The sequence below is a fragment of the Mastigoproctus giganteus genome, chromosome 6 (assembly GCF_048544385.1).
Source record: "Mastigoproctus giganteus isolate SK-2022 chromosome 6, ASM4854438v1, whole genome shotgun sequence".
Lineage (NCBI taxonomy): Eukaryota > Metazoa > Arthropoda > Arachnida > Uropygi > Thelyphonidae > Mastigoproctus > Mastigoproctus giganteus.
In genome coordinates, this window is record NC_143580.1 from 126,096,114 (window position 1) to 126,114,573 (window position 18,460).

Here is an 18,460-nt window from a genome sequence, read left to right on the forward strand (position 1 = left end):
TAATATTAATTTTCTCCATTTAGTTGTTCTACTTACTATACCATGGTTTTACACACAAATATTACATGCTACAGCTATCATATATATATATAACCTATTTATTAGTTTGTTAAGGTCAATATTTGTAATTTGACCTATATATCCTCTTACAATAATCTTTCTGGATTGAGCTCTATTACAATGGTACTAATAAGCAGTAGTAAAAGTGTTTATTTCATGAAGCTTAAAACTAATTAACATTTAATTAATACATTAATTATTTACACTTTATGTAATAGTCACTCAACTTTCTGTAACATGCTTTATTTCCATGTGGACTTTAATAAAAAAACAAAAAATAACACATTTTATTTCACAGAATTTATGTAATTAGAGAAAGAATGAATGAAATATTTAATCACTGTTTATATATTTAATAATTTAATTTACAACTTCAACTCTTCAAAAAAAAATAAATAATCAGATTATTTTATATTAGATGCTTTTTCTCTATAATCAAAGCACTAACACAGAACTTTCACTTAGGATATAATAAGAACTCTAGATATGCACGGAAGAAGAAAAAAAATGTTTTCTACGTGTTCAATTTTTACTAAAATTCAATTTGGATCAACAATCTTTCTAAGAGAGTCATATATGGAATTTCATGGAAATGCTTCATGGAAATGAAAAAAAAAATTAAAAATTGACATCACTAGGGCTACACAAATTGTACAAATTCACTGCTGTATTTAAAATATTAAATCTAATTTACTAGTAGGTGATCACTGGTCACATTAATTCTATTTTCTAAATCAAAAAGAAAAGAAAAAAAAAAACAAACTACTTCAGATTAATAAGTAATACATGAATAAAGGCAGTAAGTAAAAAGAATGATCCAATAAATTGGGTTCAATAACTAAAAGAAAGGAAATCAAAATAATCAAATTAAACCAGAGAAACTAGAACTAATAACACATACTGTAATCAGGAAGGTTACAGTTTGTCTGTAATCTTCAAGGAACTCCATAAATTTCATGACATCAATGAAAAGTATTTTCCACAAATAAATGCATTACATAGTTAATTTGCAATTAAAACTTTTTCTTTACCTTTGGCACACTCAGGGTCCTGAGCTAGATATCATCATCCTTTTCTTTCTTGGTGTTTCTACTCTCTCTCTCTCTCTGCATAATATTTAGCTTTTAGATTCTTCCTACACCTTTTTTTTTTTTTTTTTTTTTTACAGTTTGGTGCAGAAGTTACATTGCAGTTGTGCCAGTTATAATTTTACTATCACTTCAGGTATATTGCTGCTGATATTAGCATTAGCATTAGTAGAGGCATTTGATGCAAGAAAGCAAGCTTATGCAGCATCAGCCAAAAAAAAAAAAAAAAAAAAAAAACCACTTCCACTTCACCCCTCCGTTCGTTCAAAATACCTGTCCAGCTGAGCCTTAAACTTATTTAGGCTATCAACCTCCACCACAAGGGATGGAAGTCTGTTCCACCAACCAACCACCCGCTGGCTAAAGGCAAATTTCCGCACGTCTATCCTACATCTGTCTTTCCTCAATTTGAATTTATGCCCTCTCAGGTGATTATTCTGAGCTAGAGGAAGAATCCCATCAGCATTGAGCATGCTTAAACCATTCAAGGCTTTATACACCTCTATCAGATCACCTCGCTGGTGCCTAGTCTCCAGACACTGTAATTTGCAAAACTTAAGCCGCTCTTCGTAAGAGCACCCCTTTGTTCCATTCACTAATCTTGTTGCCCTTCTCTGTACTCGTTCCAGCAGCTCTACATCCTTCTTGAAATGAGGCCTCCAGACCTGTATACAGTACTCTAGGTGTGGCCTGACCATCGCCTTATACAATGGAATAATCACCTCCTTATCCCTGCTGGAAAAATTCCTGTATATCATTGACAATACTCCATGAGCTACTCTTGCAGCCCGTCTGCACTGCTCAGAGAACTTCATATCTGCCTGCACAACCACCCCCAAGTCCCTTTCATTCTCTACCACTGTCAGTGTTGTACCACAGAGTTGATACGTTGCTCTGGGGTTGCTGTTTCCCATGTGTAGTACTTTACATTTGTCAATGTTAAACTTCATTTGCCACCTCTCAGCCCATCTGCTCAACCTTTCCAGATCCTGTTGCAGCAGCATAGTGTCAGTAGTGTCCTTGACAACCCTGCCAACCTTTGTATCGTCTGCAAACTTGGACATTAATCCCGATATACCATCATCAATATCATTTATAAATACAGAAAACAATAATGGACCCAACACTGAGCCCTGAGGGACTCCACTAATATCATTTTGTATTAAATGTGGTGGAGAGATTAAGAGTTATTAACATAAGATATGTGAAAAGGTCATTAATACTTCATTTTTTCTAAAATTATCTGGAGAATTGGTTGGCCTTGTGATAGCATTTGCATCTGAAAAGTTGATTTTTAAGCAGTTTGATAAAGTGGACATTGTATAGAGATAGGTGGTGCATCAGCTACCATTGCTATAATGCATCAAATTTACATTGTAGTTATTACTTTTGATCTCAGATTCATAATTGCTTAGCTGAACTTTTTTTTTCCAGTTTCTAATAAGTGTTTATTATCACACTGCTTATTGTGACTCCACATTTTAATAAAGGGGTGTTTGTTCAATTAAGTTGAAAACATAAGATATACTATGACCTAGATGGTCTGTAATGTCAGGGTGGCATGATTACTAATTAACACAGAAAAGTGTCAATTAATGATTAGCACTTTTCTATCATCTAAAAGTGTCTGTAGTGAAGTGGTAATGATATAATCATTAGTCAAAGCACATGATGCAAGAAAGCAAGCTTATACGCCATAAGCAAAAAAAAACAAAAAAAAAAAAACACTTCCAATTTCACCCATCCATTTGCTCGAAAAGTTTATAAAGTTCTTCCTTGAATTTATTTAAGCTATCAACTTCCACAACGACAGATGGAAGTCTACCCGCTGGCTAAAGGCAAATTTCCACACATCTATTCTATAATTATCTTTCTGCATTTTGAGTATATGCCCCCTCAGGTTTGTAATCTGAGCAAGAGGAAGAATCCCATCGGCATTGAGCCTGCTGAAACCATTCAAGGGCTTATACACCTCAATCAGATCAATTTGTAGATGCCTCGTCAGTTGCAGTATCCAGATGCTGCAACTGACAGAATTTCAGCCTTTCTTGGTAAGAGCACACCTCTGTTACCCTCACCAATCTTGTTGTTCATCTCTGTACTCACTGTAGCAGCTCTACATCATTCCTAAAATGAGACCTCCACACCTGTATGCAGTACTCACAGTGTGGCCTGACCACTGCCTTATACAAAAGGATAATCACCTCCTTATCCTTGCTTGCAAAATTCCTGTATATCATTGACAAAACCCCATGACCTGCTCTGGCAGCCTGTCTGCACTGCTCCAAAAACTTGATATCTAACTGCACAATTACGCCTCAGGTCTCTTTCATTCTCCACTACTGTGAGAGTAATTCCACACAGTTGGTACATTTCTCTGGGGTTACTGCTACCCATATGCAGTACTTTACATTTGTCAATGTTAAACTTCAGTTGCCACTTCTCAGCCCATGTGCCCAACTTTTGTAGACCCTGCTGCAGGAGCATACTGTCATTACTGACATTAACAACCCTGCCAACTTTTACATCATCTGCAAACTTTGACATTAAGCCTGATACACATTCAACAATATCACTGAAAAATATACAAAACAACAATTGGCCCAAAGTCAAACCCTGGGGAATCCACTAATAACATTAGTCCACATGGAGCAGTGTCCATTGATTACTACTCTTTGTCTTCTATCATTGTAGTAACTTTACCTTAATGCTGTAATGCTCCAATATGTACAGTATTTTTCCATGTGCTACAGTATCAAAAGCTTTCCTGAAATCCAATATGTAATATCAGAATTATTTTTTGCATCTAGTTCCTTTGTGACCACATCATAGTATTCAATCAAATTGGTCATCTAATTGCACAATTATATCTATCATAGACTTTCCCTTAAAAAAATTCATGCTGTGTCTGAATTATTACTGCAGCCTTATCTAGATGATCCTGGCAAGATTCTTTAAACAGTGACACCATTATTTTTCCCAGAACAGAAGTTCAACTAAGAGTTCTGAAACTACTCATGTCATCCTTTGTGAATTGGGGAAACATTTCCACATCTCCAATCGCTGAAGAACCTCCCCTAAGATTGCTCACATAATTATGGCTAAGGGTTTGCTTACTTCCTTTGGTACTTCATTTAAACTAAGTGGATAGATCCCCTCCACCACAGGGGCCTTTCTTATGTTTAACTTCAACAATTTATCCTCCACTTTGCTCTCAGTTATCACAAAATCATTTAGCTCCCTGTTAGAGTTTAATAAGATTGTGTCCTCCACTTCCCTACAGAATTCTTCATGTGTAAATGTAGATGCAAATTACTCATTCAATTTGTCATCTATCTGAGCACGATCATCAATAGTCGAACCATCAAGTGAGCCTATCTGATTCATCCTCTTCATTCTAGAGTTTAGCTAAGCAAAGAAGGTTTTGCTGGTTTTTTTTTTTTTTTTTTTTTTTTGCATCCTTTGTCAAAGATTTTTTGTAATCTGTCTAACCTCCTGTGTGAGTTGATTACAGACTAGTTCATATCTGCCATAGGCTTCTGTGTCACCTAATAATTTGTATGCATCCCATTCATTTTTATTCTCTGCCACGAGTCTCATTAGTTCACCTGACATCCATTTAGGTGTAAACATTGTTAGTATTTCTTGGTTGGAACAAAAAGCCTAGTAGCTTCAGTGATTACTTTCTTCAATGCTTCCCATTTAGAATTTGTTGTTGGTGGTCCCACTGTATAGAATTTAAAAACTGCTGAGACCACTGTAGTCACCTTTACGAAAGCAAAAACCCATCCCTTTACCCCTGATGGTAATTATATCTTTAAGTAAATCCCACTAAAGTAGTCTGTGATCACTGCTATCTATTGGTTGCTTTATGTGCAAATTCTTAATGCATGAATAATCACTGTTGATAATCAGATCAAGAGTATTACTCCCTCTGGTTGCCTCTCAAACATGCTGCTGTAGAAAACAATCATCCAAGAAATCCACAAAAGTCTTGCTAGTTTGCAAGTGATCAACCCACAAGTTCCAGTCAATATCTGGGGAGTTAAAATCCCCATTATATGCCTTTCTGATTTACCAGCCCATTCTATTTCTCTGTATAATTGTTCATTGTACTCATCAGAGTCATTAGGCCTATAGCACCCTCCTACCCTCATTTTTGCTTTCCCCGTGCTTATATTACACCAAACTGACTCAACGTTGTACTGTCCACGCACGTCAACTGGTTACACTACCTTAGATTTTGTTTCTTAACTAACAGCATACCCTTCCTCTCTTCCTATCTTTTCTGTACACATTGTACTCCCGAAATTCCAATTCTGTATTTCTTATATCTGTGTGACACCATGTCTCTAATATTGCAAAAATATCCGCCTTAGATGTCTTGACCAGCACTTAAAATTCATAAAATTTATTTACTATACTCCTAGCATTAGTGTACATGCAAGTATATGTGCACCTGTTGTTACTCTTAGTTACCCTAACACATAAACATGTACAAAGTAAACATGTGTTTACTTGTTTCATGATGACTCTCAGCAGTTCCTGACATCCCTAGCAACTTGCTTTCCAGGCTGCTGCTCATTCCAATAAAAGCAGTGCAAGAATCACTTCCAACTCTGCCTGGGCTTCTGTTAATCAATTAGTCTGTGTATCCCTGCCAAGCTAACAGTTTTCCAACCCACTTAACACTGTCTCGATAGCATCAGCAAATATTCTTGCATCCTTTCTATTTAAGTATATCCCATCCCTGTAGAAGCAGTCTCTCCTGTTAACAAGCACAGAATATGCTGAGAAAAATTCTACCCAATGAGCCTTGCACAATCTCTGCAGGGCTGAATTGATTGACAAGGCTGTCATCATATGCTCTCTCCTATCGTGTTTGGGCAGAATTGTAGACACTTTCAATTTCTACCCTAACTCTCAACTTTTTTTTTTTTTAACACTGACCTGTACTTGTTAAGTAAGTCCACAGATCTCCTCTTCCTAATGTCATTAGTGCCAATGTGTTTTTCTGCTCAAACTTTTGATATGATTATTAATTAACACAGGCCAACCGGGCTAGTCAGGTGGGTAAAGTGCCTGCCTGCCTGGCAACCCAAAGGTCGCGGGTTCGATTCCTGCCTCGGGCTTGGATCAAAGTACTGCAAAAACCTTGGGAGGTGCATTATGGCCACAGAAGCCTATGCGCCAACAACTACCAAAAAAAAAATTAACAGAAAAAGTTATTTGATATTTTCTCACAAAATTTCGAATAGCACAATAGGCTGGACTGTTTCTGTAGTCTGGATATTTGGTAGGATCACCTCCTCTAAGCAGCTAAGACAGAACTATGTTACTAAAACCAATCCTTAATCCAGCTAAAACTACTTTTTCTTGTCTATTTTTTTGGCTGAGTTTCCGTGGTTGTAGTATCTGTTTAATTTGCATTAATTTATAAAAATTCTGATCATGCGATTTTTCATCTGTTGTTTCTGATAACTCACTTTTAGTTCCAAAGGATATTTTACTAAGATCAGTTGTCATTTTCACTTCTCCATCTCCTTGTGCATTACTAGTTATTGCTACATGTCCTGCCACTCAAAATAACCCCAGGGGCTCACATCTGGTGAGTATGGGCTTGGCAAACCCAGGGTCCTGAGCTGGATATCATCATTCTTCTCTTTCTTGGTGATTCCTTTGTACTTCTCTCTCCCTTTCTCTCTCGCTCTCCCTCTCTCTTTCTCAGGGGGTAACTCGGGAATTTTTTTTTTGGCTGGAGCAGCATAAGCCTCAGGCTTCCTTGTTCCGTATGGCTAATAATAATAATAATAATAATCATATGTTCTAGTTTTTTGTGTTAAAATAGGACAGTTTCAATTTTTCACAGCAGTGGGCAAATCTTTTAAGAGGGTGTGTGTGTGTGTGTGTGTGTTTGTGTGTGTGTGTGAGAATGATTGATTTGTACTCATTTACTGCCAATAGTTTTGCAAAGAGGATACTACATTCCATTAGAAACTCTTCCGATAACATGTCATCTGGAAACGAATTCCTACTTTGCTCTCTATTTTTGAGCCATTTGTGGACACAGCTTTATAGGCTAGATGTAATTGCTAAAAATATTTTTGAGATTATGATACTTTCTTCCAGTTGAAGAATTATAGAAAGTTCATAACAAGAGCCTTGGGGCCAAGATGAGTCTTTAATTTATTCTATTAGGACCCACGAAGTGGCTTCTAATGTCTGCCGCATGTGGTGCATACCAAACCTTGTGGTTTGGCCTAGTAGGCTCATCACGGCAAATAGGTACATGCTTTACACTGCTCGGGGACTGCTAACCCACAGTAGCTTGTAGAATCACAGTTTCAAAAATCAAAAGGAGAAAGTGGTGGATCTTGAATCTCTTGTTTGGGTCCATCATACATTATCATGCCGAAATCACACATCCATTAGCAGGGCTGATATTGCTCAGCATGATATACACCCTTGTCACTAGATCCGCCAGCCGTGTCACAATGCCTACTCCACCAAAATTGCAATTGGAGTTCACATCAAATGTGTCCATCTGATTGAAGAGAATGCACATATTAATAGTGTCAAAGTTAGAGCCAGATGGTCCAATGAAGTTCTTATGTTTGCTCAGGCAGAGGCAGACTTGAAAGGCTCCAGTCTTAAAACATCAATCAATGTCTTCAGCTTAAATTCCCACACTGGATGGATAAGGCTACAGAGTAGGCAGAAATTGCCCTCTTGTACTCTTCTTAACTCCAGGACAAACAGCTGTGTTGCCACCCGAGGCTAGTTGTGTCACTGCCTACATTGTGGAGGGTGACGCATTAGATGGACATCCCCACAGTATCTTCAAGAAACAACTATATGACTACTGTTAAGTCCCTTGGTGAACCCCCAGATTTTGCATCTAACTATCAAGTCCTGAAGGATCTCCTAGCTGACATTCTTAATAACAGCTTGGACTTTGTTGAATTAAACCTCTGTGTGCGGACAATGTTGACAAGATTGGACATTGTGATTAGGTGGCTTCACAGATCCAGACAGCAACCTTTTGTGCAATAACTGTTATGGCATTGACGTTCAACGTCAGTAGCAAGAATAATATGCTATAACTCAGAGACTGTATCTTACCAACAGGAAGTGGTGTGCTTATGTCATCCTAGATGAAGATGCAGGAGACACACCGAATTTCAATTTTGCAGACTTCATTACATACTGGACTGATGTCTTTCAAGGCAGTAATAATGTCTTCTTCCTTTTCCCCTCTTTGGGAGGCTGGTAGCCTGATAAGGTTTAAGACCTTATCATAATTTAAACAATTAAACTATTGAAATTAAAAATGCACTGTAGTGGTTTCAATATTAAATTAGTCATTCCATTATGCTAAGCCTCTAGCTTTTATAGAAATTATTTTGATAACAGCAATTGTAGTGATATTTTTTTAATATGTATTATAAATTCACTTATTCTGAGGCTTTTCTGAATTCCATTTAGTAACCATGGTGAATTGGCATTTATGCCCAGAGCGAAGTTCAACTTAACGTTAATTAAACCTCTTTATATAACATCTCAAAATCAAGATTTCCACTGATTGAAAAAACAGCATTATTTAAAAAACAATAAAGTTTGCAAACATAATACATTCATTTTTATTTTTAGATAATTACCTGGACAATCCTCGAAGATATATTTTGCACAGCAACAATACAAATATCAGCCTGTCTTCATGAAGCACTCCTCGAGTAACGCAGTTATATACGGTCTATGTATTAAAATGTTATTATGAAATAAACATTAGTATTTTGTCAAATATTACTATATATAAAATATACATAAATATTAATCATATTTTGAGGAATAATGGTTGCAGGATAGATGTATGTAAATTACTTTTCGCCAATAACTTTACAAAAGTTTAAGGAGAAAGTGGATAAATTATTAGCGGGGGTCAGGCAGGTGATGAGGTTTTTTTTTGCTAATGCCATAAAACTTGATTTCTTGCACCATTTTCTATTATTAATAAACCATACTGTGGATGACATGACAGGTTGTTGTGTGCTATTTGTTGGCACATCAGCTTCTGTGGCCATAATGCACCTCTCATAGTTTTGCATTTTATAGTCTGGTCTCACGCAATAGTAATAAAAATAAATGCCTGACTTTACGGTATTAGGAGATGAAGTTCAATTATATATCAATTATATTTCACACAGATATAAGGAATGCAGAACTGGAATTTGGGGAGTACAATGTGTACAGAAAGGATAGGAAGGGAGGAGGGGTTACGCTATTAGTTAAGAAACACATAAAATCCAAGGAAGTGAAGCCAGTCGACATTGCTGGACAGTGCAGTGTCGAGTCAGTTTGGTGTGACATAAGGATTGGGAGATCAAAATTGAGAGTACGAGTGTGCTATAGGCCTAATGACTCTGATGAGTATAATAAGAAACTGTACAGGGAAATAGAGTGGGCCAGTAAATCAGAGAGTCTTATAATGGGGGATTTTAATTTCCCAGATATTGACTGGAATTTGGGGGCTGGTCACTCACACACTAGCAAGGCTTTTGTTGATTTATTGGATGATTGTTTTCTACATCAGCATGTTCGGGAGGCAACTAGAGGGAGTAACACTCTTGATTTGATTATCAGTAGTGATTCTTCATGCATTAAGAATCTGCAGGTAAATGAACCACTAGGTGGCAGTGATCACAGTGTTCTGAAGTTGGATTTACTCAAAGAGGTAACTACCATTAGGGGAAAAGGGAAGAGTTATTGCTTTCGTAAAGGCGACTATGATGGACTGAGAAATTATTTAAAAATTCTATACAGTGGGACCAACTGATGATGTTACCAACAGTAAATTCAAAATGGGAAGCATTCAAAGAACTTATCTTGGAAGCTACTAGGCTTTACATACCAACTAAGAAATATTGTTCAAGGTTTAGGCCTAAGTGGATGTCAGATGAACTAATGAGACATATGGCAGAGAAGAAAAATGCATGGGATACATACAAATTAACACGTGACACAGAAGCCTATGATAGATACAAGTTGATCTGTAACCGAGTTACAAAGGAGGTTAGGCAGGCGAAGGCAGATTACGAGAAATCTTTGGCAAGGGATGCAAAGGAAAACAGCAAAGAGTTCTTCACTTATGTAAACTCTAGAAGGAAAGGGATGAATCAGATTGGTCCACTTGATATCGATGGGTCAACTGTTGATAAGCCTGCTCGGGTAGCTAACAAACTAAATGAATATTTTGCATCGACATTCATACATGAAGAGTTATTCAGCGAGGGGAATGCCAGAGGTGTATTCAACTCTGGCAGTAAGCTACAGAATCTTGTAATAACTGAGAGTAAAATGGAGGAGAAATTGTTGAAGATAAATACAAGAAAGGCACCTGGGGTGGATGGGATCTATCCAGTTATATTAAAGGAGGCAGCAAAGGAAGCAAGCAAACCCTTAGCCATAATTATGAGAGCTTCCTTGGACTCAAGGGAAGTACCCATGGACTGGAGATGTGCAAATGTGACCCCAATTCACAAAGGAGAATCAAAGGGCGACACAAGTAATTATAGACCTGTGAGTTTAACTTCTGTTCCCGGAAAATTAATGGAGGCATTGGTTAAAGAAGCACTGCAGGATCATCTAGACAACACTTCAGTTATAGCTCGGACACAGCAGGATTTTGTTAAGGGGAGGTCTTGTCTGACCAATTTGATTGGATACTATGATACAGTCACAAAAGAACTGGATGTAGGGAATAACTTTGATATTATATATTTGGATCTTAGAAAGGCATTTGATACTGTTGCGCATGGAAGACTGCTGCACAAATTGGAGAAGTGTGGCATTGGAGGCAAATTGCTTCTATGGATAAAGGGGTGGTTGAGGGGGAGAATACAGAGAGTGGTAATCAATGGACACTGCTCATCGTGGACTAATGTTATTAGTGGAGTCCCTCAGGTTTCAGTATTGGGTCCATTATTGTTTTCTGTATTTATAAATGATATTGATGATGGTATATCAAGCTTAACGTCCAAGTTTTCAGACGATACGAAGGTTGGCTGGGTTGTGAAGGACACTACTGACACTATGCTACTGCAACAGGATCTGGAAAGGTTGAGCAGATGGGCTGAGAGGTGGCAAATGAAGTTTAACATTGACAAATGAAGTTTAACATTGACAAATGTAAAGTACTACATATGGGAAACTGCAAACCCAGAGCAACGTATCAACTCTGTTGTATTACTGAGAGTGCTAGAGAATGAAAGGGACCTGGGGGTGGTTGTGCAGGCAGATATGAAGTTTTCTGAGCAGTGCAGACGGGCGGAAGAGTAGCTCATGGTGTATTGTCGATGATATATAGGAATTTTTCTAGCAGGGATAAGGAGGTGATTATTCCCTTGTATAAGGCAATGGTCAGGCCACACCTAGAGTACTGTATACAGGTCTGGAGGCCTCATTTCAAGAAGGATGTAGAGATGCTGGAACGAGTACAGAGAAGGGCAACAAGATTAGTGAATGGAACAAAGGGGTGCTCTTCCGAAGAAAGGCTTAAGCTTTGCAAATTACAGTGTCTGGAGACTAGGCACCAGCGGGGTGATCTGATAGAGGTGTATAAAGCCTTGAATGGTTTGAGCATGGTCAATGTTAATGGGATTCTTCCTCTTGCTCAGAATAATCACCTGAGAGGGCATAAATTCAAATTGAGGAAAGATGGATGTAGGATAGACGTGAGGAAATTTGCCTTTAGCCAGCAGGTGGTTGGTTAGTGGAACAGACTTCCATCCCTTGTCGTGGAAGTTGATTGCCTAAATAAGTTTAAGGCTCAACTGGACAGGTATTTCGAACGAACAGAGGGGTGAAGTGGAAGTGGTTATTTTTGATTTATTATTATTTTTTTTTTGGCTGATTTTTTTTTATTATTTTTTTTATGTGAACGCCAAACACGAGAGGCATTAGAACCTATAGTACTTAGTACTGTGTTTGGGTTGGAGGTTGAGAAGACAAAAGAAGATATTTGTTGACATTGGACTTGAACTTCTGTAGATTGTAATTTTCAGGAAATACATATGAAGGAAGGTTGTTCCAGAAAACAGCAGTTGAATGAATAAATGAGGAAGATGAAAAATTGGTACTGTGGGTTTGAAGTTGGTCAGTAAATGGATGTGGGCTGGTGGCGGCATGTGTTCGGACTGTTTTGAAAGAGAGAGAGCGGGAATTATAGAAGCCAATTCAGAAGAACAGTGCCCATGGAAGTATCTGTAGAAGAGGCATGCAGCAGAAACAGTGCATCTATGAGAAAGCACGTGGAGAGACTCTGTAGAAGAGGCATGCAGCAGAAACAGTGCGTCTATGAGAAAGCGCGTGGAGAGACTCTGTTAGTGATGAATCATTGATTAACCTAACTGCCCTTCTGAATGGAATCAAGAAGCCTGAGAGAGGTTTTGGGGGCACCACCCCAGATGTGGGAACAATATTCCACGGCAGGGCAGATTTCCGATTTATACAGAGTAAGCAGCTGTTTGGGAGAAAAGTAACGCCGAGAGCGAAAGAGAAAACCAAGTTTTTTAGATGCAGAGGAAGCAATATTTGTAATGTGCTTGTGCCAAGAGAGATTAGAAGTCAGGGTAATCCCCAAAAGAGATATATCATTTTGCCTAGAAATCGGAGTGTCACAAAAGATAAGCATAGGAGCAGAAGAATCCTTTTTGCGAGATATAAGACAAGACTGAGTTTTAGAAGGGTTGAAATCAACTAAGTTGTCTTTGCCCCACTGGAGAATTACCTGAAGATCGGCATTTAAGGAATTGGTAGAAGATTTTCGAGAAGTTGAAGCTGATTGAGCAGGACAAGGTTTCTCAAAATGGAAAGTTGAATGCAATGTGCTATCATCGGCAAAACTATGGATAGAATTTCCAGTCAATGGAAGAAGGTCATTGTTATACAAGAGGAAAAGAGTGGGGGAAAGAATTGAACCTTGGGGGACACCGGCATTAGTGGAGAAGTTAGAAGACAGAAAGCCATCTACCATCACCCTCAGTGAGCGATCAGAGAGAAAACTGGATAACCAATTACTAAAAACAGTTGGCAAACCATAAGATGGAAGCTTGTTTAGAAGACCTTTATGCCAAACACGATCAAAAGCCTTTGAGATGTCAAGAGCAACTACTTGTGTTTCACCGAACCTTTCCATTGAATTAGTCCATAAATGGGTAACATAACCCAGAATATCACCAGTGGATTGACACTGACGGAATCCATACTGGCGATAGTTGATCTGACGGAAGGTTTCTAGGTAGTTTAAGAGTTGGCGGTTAATTGATTTCTCCATTACTTTAGAAAGAGTAGAAGTAATTGCAATGGGACGATAATTGGATGGGAGGGATTTGTCACGCTTTTTATGAACTGGCTGGATATGAGCAAATTTCCAAGCAGAGGGAAAAACACCTTTGGAATAAAAAAGTTAAAAAAGGTGGCAAAGAATAGGAGTAACTTCAGGAGCACAGGTTTTGAGAACAAGTGGAGAAATACCATCAGGACCTGGAGCTTTCTTAGCATCAAGATTCATCAAAATCCTTCTGATATCCTTTTGATGGAAGACCACAGGAGGCATTGAATGGAGTGTGTTGGGAATGGTGGGAGGTGTTTTACCAAGATCATTAATACATGAGCTCGAAGAAAAATGGGATGCTAGCAGGTCAGCTTTATCCTTGGCTGAAGTGACAACAGTACCATCTGGTTTGGACAGAGGTGGGAGCAGAGATGGGCAAAAGTTACGGCCAATAGCTTTTGCAAGAGACCAGAATGCTCGGCTACCATTACGGCAAGAAGCAAGTTTTCTACTCTTAGCCTGTTCAAACTCTAGTTTGGACTGATTAATAACTGCTTTACAATTGTTGCGAGCTTTGGTGTAGGCAGAAAATGAAACTGAAGAATTAGAAACAAGCCAATTACAATATGCAACATTCTTCTCTTGGACAGCCTTAGCACATTTATTGGAAAACCAAGGTTTAGATAAAGGACGAGATTTTAAAGTGGAGTGTGGGATAAAGGATTCCATTCCTGCAAGAACAATTTCACTGACACGACCTGAGCAAACGTTGACATCAGAAGTTTTGAAACAGTAATCCGACCAAGGAAAAGAAGAAAAGAAGTCTCGCAGGTCATCCCATTTTGCATTCTTGTAATGCCAAACAACGAGGTTGGGCATAGCCATGAGATAAAGGTTCCACTGGAGAAGAGACAATCACCAAGTTGTGATCTGAAGTGCCTAAAGGACCTCTCACTTCGACCATGTACTTAGAAGGGTTGTTTGTGAGAAAAAGATCAAGCGTATTGGCCGTATGATTAGGGTTGTCCGGTATTCTTGTAGGTAAATGAACAATCTGTGCTAGGTCATTAGTAATTGCAAAAGCCTCAGCATCTCGACCTGCTGGGTCGGTGTGGCTAGAAAACGGAAGTCAGCTGGAGTTGTGAACATTAAAATCACCAAGGAAAATTACCTCACTGTTAGGAAAGCTGGACTGAAGAAAGTCAAGTTGCAAAGAGAGGAAGTCAAAGAGCTCCAAGTGATTAGTGATATTGGGAGAACGGTAGAGACAACAGATGAATTTGACCCAATGAGGTAGAGAGATTTTAAGCCAGAGAAGATCAAAGAGAGGAGATTCCAAATTGCCAAGTCTCTGACAGGGAATATCAGAACATACATATGCAAAAGGAATCATACAGCGAATAATTTGGGCATCTGAGATGAGCAGTGGCTGAATCAACCGATAACTGAGATTCTGTCAGAAAAAGTACATGGGGTTTGGCAGACTGCAAGTGGAAATGGACGTCGTTGAGATTACAATTGAGACCACGTATATTTGTGAAATGAATTAGGAAGTCCTTATGCAGCTCATGCTGCATAAGCTTGCTTTCTTGCATCAAATGCCTCTACTAATGCTAAATATATATTTTTTAATCTGCTTATAAATGCCTATTAATTTTAGGTAGTGAAAGACTTCTGGTATATTACTTTCAGACTTAAAGGCTATTTTTTCTTTCATTTACAAAAGCTGGAAAATCTAGTAGTAAAATGTTTAACTGTTTGTTGTACATGGCACTGATTACACTGAGGTGGCTCTTCAGCTCTACGTAGGTAGGAATGAGTAAGATGTGTGTGTCATCCTTAACCTGGCAAAGGTTATTTCTTTTCGGACATATCTTTCGTTGGTTTTCCACTGCTTTAAAACTGGTTTAATTTGAAAAAAGTTTATTATAAGTTTGTTCATTCCATATTTTTTGCCACTGTTCCTTGCTATTTGCTTTGATGCTGTGTCTGTAGTTTGTAAATGGTACTTTGGTGGTTGATGGTATAACGCCTCTTGCTGTTTTTGTTGCATGCTTGTTCATTTCAGCTTGTTCACTTCCTTTAATTCTGTATGTCCAAGAATCCAATAAAAGGTAATATTTTGTTTTCTTTTAAGCAGTTTGCTTAGGGTGACTTGAAATTGTCTCAGAGTTAGATGGAAATTCTTTGAGTTGCACTGTACTGCTTGCATTACACTGAGGGAGTTCATGAAGATCAGGCTAGGGTAGCCTTTGGTGCAATTCGGTCCACTGATAACTTCACTGTTTGTAGTTCAGCTGTAAATATCTTACATTCTGTTGGAAGAAATTGGATTATTGTAGTATCAGAGAAAACTGCTGCTACGGGTACTTTTGTATCGGTTTTCAATCCATCTGTATAGATTTGTGTATAGTGCGAATATTTCCCTAGATAGGCAAGCATCTAGTTGTTGAAAGCTGTTTCCTGGTAGGCAATGTCTTCCCCAGTTCTGGAAGTATGTATCACAGACTGGTGATATTGTATCCCAAAGAGGGCTTGGTGCATTTTTTATGACACCTAGTTTGTTGAAATCAAGAGACTAATTGGAAGTAGCTCCCTTATGCATATGTTTGCTGTTGGACGTATTCTGTACATATTTTCTCATATTGGTGCATGTAATGTTTTGTACACAAGATGATTTGGAATACACTTTAGTTTAGTTGCACAAGATGAAAGTAGTACTTGTCTTCTGATGTGGAGTAGTGGTTCATAGGCTTCAGTATAAAGACTTTGAACTGGAGAAGTACGATACACTCCTAGGGCTATGCACAGTGCATTATGGTGAATAGGGTCTAATCATCTTAAGGCACCGGTCTTGCAGAGCTGTAAACTGTGCCCCATAATCGAGTTTGGATCTTATCAAGGTTCTATACAGATGTAACAAAGTGTACCTGTCTGCTCCCCATGTTGTTGCAGATGTAACACTCAGAATATTCAATTTCTTTAGACAGTTTGATCTAACAAGGTCAGTTTCTTATCAAGGGTTAGTCCAAGAAAATTGTACTGGATGCTACTGGGATTAGTTGTTCTCCCAGCTTTAGTTCTGGATCTGGGTGTAAGTTTCTTTTCCGACAAAAGTGTATTCCTACTGCCCTTTGCTGTAAACAACATCTTAGACAGTATCATCCAGATTGAGGCTGGGGACTATTCCCCTTCCCAGATTGACATCATGAAAGAAAATAGTTATTATGACAATGCAGAACCTCTGTTTGCTATAGAAGAATTAGAAATAACATTATCTAAAACCACAAACAATAAATGCCCAAGTTTTGACCTCTTGAAAGTTGAAATTGTCAAATATTAGATGAAATAGCACCAGACAAATTAATAGCATTATATAACCACTGCATAACAGATGGATATTCGCAAAAAATGGGAAAAAAACATATTTTAATATAAATTCTTAAAAATCCTGAGAAAATCCCCTAAACTGCAACCATTATCAACCCACTGCAGCCTCCTCAACAATTCATGCTGAGGGAAATGGACCATAATCTGCCATGCTTGTCCAGTGCGGGTTGGCAGATCAACCATATTTAGCAGTCAGGGGCTCGAATCTCGTCTACTCAGAGAGCATGTGCTACTACACTCCCACTCCTGACCACTCGGCTGTGGAGGGAGGCAGTTTTACATTTTTTTTTGCTGATCCTAAATCATACAGACCAATAGCCCTCCTCCGTGTATTAGGGAAAATATATGAAAGACTAAAATATAGCAAACTATCTGAATACTATAAAGAAACAGGACTACACTCAACAATCAGTATGGATTTAAGCAGTGCAACTCCATGGAGGATGCCATGCTACTGACAACAGTTAAAAATACAGAGGAAAAGTATATGTTGGCAATTTCCATAGACTTTGTTGAGATATTTGATTCACTCTAGTGGTCTAATGTCCTCAGAAGATTCTGCCAGGCAAATGCACTTTAAAACCTCTATAAGGCAATCAATACCTACCTTAAAGACAGAAGTATTTCAGCACTCTCAAGGTTCCAGGAATTCACATGTCTTGTGAATAAAGGTTGCCCACAGGGTTCAATCTTTGGCACTTTCTCTGGAACATTGTTTTGGATAAATTTCTGGTCTTGAATTTTGGCTCTGTGGAAAGCCTAGCTTTTGAGGATGACTTTATTCTCCTTGTAAAAGGTAACACACAAGTGGTTGCAGAGCAAAGATCAAATGCTGCCTTCTGGCAGCTGCAGGAGTGGGCACAAATGCACAAGCTCAAAATATCGCCTGACAAACTAAACAAATATTTCTAAAAGGCAATCTGGATGTAAGAAGACCTCCACAAATTAAAATAAACACAATTATTATCATAATGGGTAAAAGAATTAAAATATCGTAGAGCTGTTTCTGACTCAAAATTACCTTCCTCCCATCTGGCTTATTTGGCAAAGAAAGTGCGAGCAATTATGTAGGCACGATTGCCAGGATCACTTGTGCAAAGTGGGGGCTAAAAGATCCTGGCAGTCATATACTGTGCAGTGTTCCTACTTGTTAACAGGAATAAGTTAGAATCAATACAGAGGAATATAGCATGCTGTACTGTAATCACACCTGCACTGCAGGTACTAGCTGGCACTCTCCCACTCTGCTTGGAAGTAGCTAAAAGAGTCCTTTATTATAGACTTAAAAAGGGCATACCCACAGAATTTCTGGGGATAGCCCTTGATACAGCCATCAACATCAAGGCTAAATGAAAAAGAATAGTCAGAAAGCTTGATGAGCTATGGCAAATAAATCGAGAGCAGGAAACCAGAGGTTTGGTTTCCAAAGCCACCAAAGTGGTATACTCCTAGACTCTTTACTACTTTTATATTGACAGGTCATGGGTCCCTAAAGGTGAAACTAACCTCCTTAAGGCTGACTGATGACTCAAACTGTACCTGCTAGCTAAAGACTTGGCACGCATTCTCTATGAATGTATAATTTATGACA

At 38.3% G+C, this 18,460-nt stretch overlaps 1 protein-coding gene across 2 annotated transcripts in view; it reads right to left on the reverse strand.

Annotated features, from left to right (window-relative positions):
* The window catches only part of Dhc64C (dynein heavy chain, cytoplasmic), a 1,460,071-nt gene that overhangs the window by 223,769 nt on the left and 1,217,842 nt on the right, over nt 1-18,460 (reverse strand). For both annotated transcript variants that reach the window (XM_090376486.1, XM_090376487.1), the window contains exon 75: nt 8,807-8,901. In XM_090376486.1, the coding sequence (XP_090232612.1) occupies nt 8,807-8,901 (95 nt within the window). The remainder of the gene's footprint in view (nt 1-8,806; nt 8,902-18,460) is intronic.